This window comes from Nicotiana tabacum, chromosome 3, assembly GCF_000715075.1.
Source record: "Nicotiana tabacum cultivar K326 chromosome 3, ASM71507v2, whole genome shotgun sequence".
Classification (NCBI taxonomy): domain Eukaryota; kingdom Viridiplantae; phylum Streptophyta; class Magnoliopsida; order Solanales; family Solanaceae; genus Nicotiana; species Nicotiana tabacum.
The window spans coordinates 20,635,516-20,643,893 of NC_134082.1; the positions used below are offsets into that span (position 1 = coordinate 20,635,516).

General features: G+C 33.6%; 1 protein-coding gene across 1 annotated transcript; it reads left to right on the forward strand.

The window, feature by feature from the left end:
- Positions 1–5,301: 5,301 nt before the first annotated feature.
- LOC107801242 (elongation factor 1-alpha-like) lies at positions 5,302–8,019 on the forward strand. Its single transcript, XM_016624526.2, has 3 exons — positions 5,302–5,423; positions 6,295–6,769; positions 6,856–8,019. The coding sequence occupies exons 2-3, from the start codon at positions 6,308–6,310 to the stop codon at positions 7,735–7,737; spliced, it is 1,344 nt and encodes a 447-aa protein (XP_016480012.1). The 5' UTR covers positions 5,302–5,423; positions 6,295–6,307; the 3' UTR covers positions 7,738–8,019.
- The last annotated feature ends 359 nt before the right edge of the window (positions 8,020–8,378 follow it).

Genomic DNA, 8,378 nt, shown 5'->3' on the forward strand with positions numbered 1-8,378 from the left:
GGAACTTGCGGAGGATGCTGCTTCGCCCGGAAGTGGTGATGAACAAACTTCTTTTCCACCACCACCAACGCAACCTCCTCCGAACCTTGAAGGAGTTATGAAATTTGTTAGAGATACAATGTAGATTATGGTGTAACTTGTACTTTGGCATATCTTCTTTTAGTTTTTTTCCCTTTTAATGGTGGTATTAGCACCTTGTTGTGCTCATTCCATTGGGGGGAGGAAGACTAAGAAAGATATGTCATTTTTGGTAATAAAAATTATAAGACATGCCCTTGAATATCTTTTTGCAATATTTTTTTGTCTTTAACTTGCAATTTTATAAGCTATAATATATATATATACATAACATACAATATATACTACAAGAAAATATATAAGAGAATATATATACATAACATACAATATATACTACAAGAAAATATATAAGGGAATATATATACATAACATACAATATATACTACAAGAAAATATAAAAGGGAATATATATACATAACATACAATATATACTACAAGAAAATATATAAGGTAATATATATACATAACATACAATATATACTACAAGAAAATATATAAGGGAATATATATACATAACATACAATATATACTACAAGAAAATATATAAGGTAATATATATACATAACATACAATATATACTACAAGAAAATCTCTCTCTCTCTCTCTCTCTCTCTCTCTCTCTCTCTCTCTCTCTAACTTGCAATTTTATAAGCTATAATATATATATACATAACATACAATATATACTACAAGAAAATATATAAGAGAATATATATACATAACATACAATATATACTACAAGAAAATATATAAGGGAATATATATACATAACATACACTATATACTACAAAAAAATATAAAAGGGAATATATATACATAACATACAATATATACTACAAGAAAATATATAAGGTAATATATATACATAACATACAATATATACTACAAGAAAATATATAAGGGAATATATATATACATAACATACAATATATACTACAAGAAAATATATAAGGTAATATATATACATAACATACAATATATACTACAAGAAAATCTCTCTCTCTCTCTCTCTCTCTCTCTCTCTCTCTCTCTCTCTCTCTATATATATATATATATATACTACAAAACATTATAAGAAATTATATTTGGAAATATATATACATAACATACTATATATAGTATACTAGTATACTATATATACTACAAAACAAGATTTTTCAAAATTCAATATATATACATAACATTCTATACTAGTATACTATATATATATATTATATATACTATACTAGTATACTATATATACTACAAAACAAGATTTTTCAAAATTCAAAATGAGGGCTCCACCCCCAATGACCACCAACGGCCATATTGCACAAATAGCCATTTTTTTCAATTTACAAAACTAACCTTCTCTAACACTATACATACCCCCCTCCCTCTTCTTCATTTCAATACTCAATACTCATTTCTCAATCTAAATTTCTCTCAATCTCTTAATCTCCAATTTTCAAGACTTCAAGTCTCAATCTTAATTTTCAAGTTACATCATACCTCGTTCGGAAAGAGTGCGCTTATTTGTTTCGCACTACTATGAAGTGCTTGAAGAAAATGAAGAAGGCCAAATATTAAAATGCAAGAACTGTGGAAGAGTCTTAAATTTTCGTTCAGGGTGTACCACAAGCATTCTAAGGAGGCATATAATGTATTGTGTTGATGGTATTTATCTGCAAATTCGTCTTTAAGATTTTTCAACAATTTGAGTTATTTTAAAATTATTAGACGTATTTATGCTTCATGTTGTACTTTCTTATTAATTTATTATGCATGACAATTTAATTTTACTATTATTTTGTTATTTTACTTTTTCGTCAAGCACTTTAATAATTAGATTTCTACATATATATTACATATATATTTTTTATATAGCCATGATATGGTTTATAAGAAATTGTCTTAAACAATTTTTTTTTTTTTTAAAAGTACGAAAATAAAAAAGCCTGTTAGGCCCGCTAAGCCCACGAGCCCGACCCGTTTAGCCCAGGGCCATATGAGCTTAGGCCTGTCACGGGCTGGTTCCACCGGTTGAGCCCACGAAGCCCGGGACCGTGAGGCCCGGGACCGCCAGAGCCCAGGCCCGTTAAGAAAATATATAAGGGAATATATATACATAACATACAATATATACTACAAGAAAATATATAAGGGAATATATATACATAACATACAATATATACTACAAGAAAATATATAAGGTAATATATATACATAACATACAATATATACTACAAGAAAATCTCTCTCTCTCTCTCTCTCTCTCTCTCTCTCTCTCTCTCTCTCTCTCTCTCTCTCTCTCTCTCTCAACTTGCAATTTTATAAGCTATAATATATATATACATAACATACAATATATACTACAAGAAAATATATAAGAGAATATATATACATAACATACAATATATACTACAAGAAAATATATAAGGGAATATATATACATAACATACACTATATACTACAAAAAAATATAAAAGGGAATATATATACATAACATACAATATATACTACAAGAAAATATATAAGGTAATATATATACATAACATACAATATATACTACAAGAAAATATATAAGGGAATATATATATACATAACATACAATATATACTACAAGAAAATATATAAGGTAATATATATACATAACATACAATATATACTACAAGAAAATCTCTCTCTCTCTCTCTCTCTCTCTCTATATATATATATATATATATATATACTACAAAACATTATAAGAAATTATATTTGGAAATATATATACATAACATACTATATATAGTATACTAGTATACTATATATACTACAAAACAAGATTTTTCAAAATTCAAATATATATACATAACATTCTATACTAGTATACTATATATATATATTATATATACTATACTAGTATACTATATATACTACAAAACAAGATTTTTCAAAATTCAAAATGAGGGCTCCACCCCCAATGACCACCAACGGCCATATTGCACAAATAGCCATTTTTTTCAATTTACAAAACTAACCTTCTCTAACACTATACATACCCCCCTCCCTCTTCTTCATTTCAATACTCAATACTCATTTCTCAATCTAAATTTCTCTCAATCTCTTAATCTCCAATTTTCAAGACTTCAAGTCTCAATCTTAATTTTCAAGTTACATCATACCTCGTTCGGAAAGAGTGCGCTTATTTGTTTCGCACTACTATGAAGTGCTTGAAGAAAATGAAGAAGGCCAAATATTAAAATGCAAGAACTGTGGAAGAGTCTTAAATTTTCGTTCAGGGTGTACCACAAGCATTCTAAGGAGGCATATAATGTATTGTGTTGATGGTATTTATCTGCAAATTCGTCTTTAAGATTTTTCAACAATTTGAGTTATTTTAAAATTATTAGACGTATTTATGCTTCATGTTGTACTTTCTTATTAATTTATTATGCATGACAATTTAATTTTACTATTATTTTGTTATTTTACTTTTTCGTCAAGCACTTTAATAATTAGATTTCTACATATATATTACATATATATTTTTTATATAGCCATGATATGGTTTATAAGAAATTGTCTTAAACAATTTTTTTTTTTTTTAAAAGTACGAAAATAAAAAAGCCTGTTAGGCCCGCTAAGCCCACGAGCCCGACCCGTTTAGCCCAGGGCCATATGAGCTTAGGCCTGTCACGGGCTGGTTCCACCGGTTGAGCCCACGAAGCCCGGGACCGTGAGGCCCGGGACCGCCAGAGCCCAGGCCCGTTAAGCCCGACCCGTTTGACCCATTTAGGCCCGGGCCCGACCCATAATACAACATTAGTTATGACTTTTAGTATTGTAGTTTTACATACTATTATGAATTGCTAATTTGTTATCTAGGATTTTGATAGAACCTTTTGTATGATAAATTATTGTTATGTTTTTTTATATAATTGGGCCGTAGTATAATCTCTATTTGTTCAACTACGTTCTTGTTGCAGTTAATTGATAGGATCCTCAATTAGTTGTGCCTATTTAGTATGTATTACTCGGGAGAGAGTGCATATTTAAGTAGTTGTTGAACAACATCACTTCCGACGTATGTGAGGAATCAATAACCAAGGGTTTAAAGGTGGGATTAGGGATAACGAAACCTTGGGTGCGATCTAAGTGAGTTGTAATTAAAGTCAGCTAGCGTAACTCGGGAGAGTATGTCTAGTAAATTGTCGTAATTACTTGGGAGAAAATTACAACACGCAAAGCGCTCATGATCGGTAGAGAATACTTAGGTGAAATTATAGAAGACATAGCGGGAAGGATTCCGACAATTGGGAAAATCATAACTCTAGACCTCCTTAATCTTTTCTCCAACCCGTAGTATCTTTAGTTGTTAATTTACTAATTTAATTATTCAGTTAATTAGTTATAAGAATCTTAATATTTATAACTTAGGAATTGTTCGAGCTTGTCTTCTTGGTGATATTGAACAGTTTTAGCTAAGCCTTAGTTCTCTGTGGGATTCGACTTCGGACTTGTAAACCGAATTATATTTGCAACGACCGCTTAGTCCTTTTTATAAGACATAGTTGGGCGTGATCATATGACTAAAGAACTGAAAAGGTAATTTTATTTTCATTAGGTATTAAATAGGTTACTTTCCTTATAAGAAGGTCTTAGTTTCTTTTGTAGTTTAAGGCTAAGCAAATAACCTATCAAATTAGTTCCGTCTAAAATTCAGGCTTCTCACAAAATAAATGTGATTTTTCCAATCCCTTTTATTTACTTTTTGTATACATTTTGGCGAGAACTCAAAATCTAACAAATTTTGACCTTGTGGTCATCTAGTACAACTTTACTCTGATAAATAAAGAAAGACAAAATAGCATGAGCTAGCCAGTTCTCAGACTGGTCATTTAAAAATAGTCAGCATTTACAAAGTCATTGAAAAATAGTTACTATTTTGCTGCAACACAGAAAGTTTCAGCATAATATACTGGAGATCGCTGCACTTGTGTATAAACTTCTAGCATATTATGCTGAAACTCTAACACGCGGAAAGTTCCTGTATATTATGCTGGACCGGTATAATATATTGGAGTTCCAGCATAAGTATATTGGAACTCCAGTGTAATATACTTCGATTACTTTTGAAATTGTGGTTATTTTTCAATTACCACTTGTAAATTTGGCTACTTTTGAATTTAACCCAGAGATGACTCATGTTAGACGGTCGTAAATCTAATACAGTGGGGGCCCAAAAAGCCCAAACCCGGGTACGGTTTCTGAGCTATAAAATCATTACTCGGTACATTTCACAAACCCTAACGCTTCGCTTCATTTGTTCTGCGCAGCCAGGGTTTTAGCGAAGCTCTCTCGCCTTTTCTTTTCGTCTTCTAAAGGTTAGATCTGTTCCATTATTTCTGCTTATTATTTATATGTATTCATACAAATCAATTGTATTCTAATTTGTGTTTTGTCAGTGATTTGTTGAAAACACAGTCTAATTACCTTGTGAAGTTTTTTCTTATGTTTGAATTATGAGATTTATCTGTTTTTGTTTACTAATTAATTTATATCATAACTTTGTAAGTTGATATTTATAGTGCTTCCATTTCTTAATTTCGTGTATATTAGATTTGAACTAATGTTATATGAACTTATAATTGGATAATTCGATTTGATTTGCTACACATGGATTCAGATCTGTTGATGGTCTAAAAAACGATTTTTACTGATATATACACTTGAAAGTCAATTGAATAATAAAAGTACGGCATTGGAAACTCTAGAGACTGTTGTACGTTTGGTATGATAGAAAATGTTTTCCTTTTGATCATGTGTTTGATTTGTAACTGAACTTTTTTGCTAAGAAGTTGTGAAAGGTTGATAGTATCGTTTCTATTAAAATTTATAGACATCCAGATTGATGATAATGGCTGATTGTTTCATTGAAGTGATGTGGAGTAACAATAAGAATAGTTGAAGACTAAAAATGAATTCTGTCTAGGGAATACATTCCTGGAACATCCTTTCCTTGGAAAATGTTTTCTGTTAATCGAACAGCAAAAGATAAACTTCTTCATGGTCCCTCATACCGCCCCCAAAATTTACATATTACATGGTCTAGATTAAGTTTCACATATTTCAATAACAAAGAGAACCATTTGCCAAGAGTCTAATTGAATGGTTGCTTCTTTGTAGAAATTATTTTGGTCTCTATGGCTATCAAAATTTAATTCTTGGTTTTTCTGTTCTTGTGATGATCTTCAGTTTCTAAGGAATCATGGGTAAAGAGAAGTTTCACATCAACATTGTGGTCATTGGCCACGTCGACTCTGGAAAGTCGACCACCACTGGTCACTTGATCTACAAGCTTGGTGGTATTGACAAGCGTGTTATTGAGAGGTTCGAGAAGGAAGCTGCTGAGATGAACAAGAGGTCATTCAAGTATGCCTGGGTGCTTGACAAGCTTAAGGCTGAACGTGAGCGTGGTATCACCATTGATATTGCCTTGTGGAAGTTTGAGACCACCAAGTACTACTGCACTGTGATTGATGCCCCCGGACACAGGGACTTTATCAAGAACATGATCACTGGTACTTCCCAGGCTGATTGTGCTGTTCTTATTATTGACTCCACCACTGGTGGTTTTGAAGCTGGTATTTCCAAGGATGGTCAGACCCGTGAGCATGCATTGCTTGCTTTCACCCTTGGTGTTAAGCAAATGATTTGCTGCTGCAACAAGGTTTGCTTTTATGGGTTGTATGACATTGATTATGATAATGAACATGCCATGTCATGCTAATTCTCTTGTTATTTTTTCTTTGGCAGATGGATGCTACCACCCCAAAGTACTCAAAGGCTAGGTATGATGAAATTGTGAAGGAAGTTTCTTCCTACCTCAAGAAGGTCGGTTACAACCCTGACAAGATCCCCTTTGTCCCCATCTCTGGTTTCGAGGGAGACAATATGATTGAGAGGTCTACCAACCTTGACTGGTACAAGGGCCCTACCCTCCTTGAGGCTCTTGACCAGATTAATGAGCCCAAGAGGCCCTCAGACAAACCCCTCCGTCTTCCACTTCAGGATGTTTACAAGATTGGTGGTATTGGTACCGTTCCTGTCGGTCGTGTGGAGACTGGTGTGCTCAAGCCTGGTATGGTTGTGACCTTTGGCCCTACTGGTCTGACAACTGAAGTCAAGTCTGTTGAGATGCACCATGAAGCTCTCCAGGAGGCACTCCCTGGTGACAATGTTGGGTTTAACGTTAAGAATGTTGCTGTTAAGGATCTCAAGCGTGGTTTTGTTGCCTCAAACTCCAAGGATGACCCAGCCAAGGGAGCATCCAACTTCACCTCCCAGGTCATCATCATGAACCATCCTGGCCAGATCGGAAATGGATATGCACCGGTGCTTGACTGCCACACTTCCCACATTGCTGTCAAGTTTGCTGAGATCTTGACCAAGATTGACAGGCGTTCTGGTAAGGAACTTGAGAAAGAGCCTAAGTTCTTGAAGAATGGTGATGCTGGTATGGTTAAGATGATTCCTACCAAGCCTATGGTTGTTGAGACCTTCTCTGAGTACCCTCCATTGGGTCGTTTTGCTGTGAGGGACATGCGACAAACTGTTGCTGTTGGTGTCATCAAGAACGTTGACAAGAAGGACCCAACTGGTGCCAAGGTCACCAAGGCTGCCCAGAAGAAAAAGTGAACAGTGCAGTGTAGTGCTGGTGTTTCCAATGCTATCTTATCGCCAACTGTGTTATGTAGACTCTATTTTATTTATTTCTGCTCTCTACTTGTCTTTGATTTTAGGTTCCGGTTCTCTGCCTTGTATGTCAGGTAGCCATTCTCAGAACTGGGTACTTGACAGGCGATGGCAAGCATGATGAGTCTGTCTTCATTGTGTTGAGGAGGTGCCATGGTTTTCCATGGCGGCTCAGGATTTTTGCTATTTATGTTGCCTTAAAGTACTAAATTTGAGCTTTAAATAGTTCTACTCTCTCCCTTCTGTGATTAAAGATTAAATGTCTTATACGTTGCGTTAGTTGAAGATATGTTATTTGTTAAAATAGGTGACATCCAATTGGTTGGCTCATATTGAAGCTCTAATTTGGTGATTGTTTCTCTTACCCTTCTTGATAAGGTATGCAACAATCGAGTAAAACTAGCGTGACCTTTAAGCTCTACAAGATCAGAATTCTAGCTTGTCTTGCTAAGTTTACTTTTGGCCAAAAGTGCTTTTTTTCTTTTTGCTAAAAACACTTTTGGTAAAAAATTGAGGTGTTTGGCCAAGCTTTTGGAAGGAAAAAAAGTACTTTTTGGAAGGAAAAAAAATGTTTTTGAGAAGCA

Excerpts from the sequence above, each read along its gene's own strand:
- LOC107801242 (XM_016624526.2), top strand. The coding sequence starts at position 6,308 with ATGGGTAAAGAGAAGTTTCACATCAACATTGTGGTCATTGGCCACGTC. Across the intron at positions 6,770-6,855 it reads TGATTTGCTGCTGCAACAAG|ATGGATGCTACCACCCCAAA; the intron begins GTTTGCTTTTAT and ends TTTCTTTGGCAG.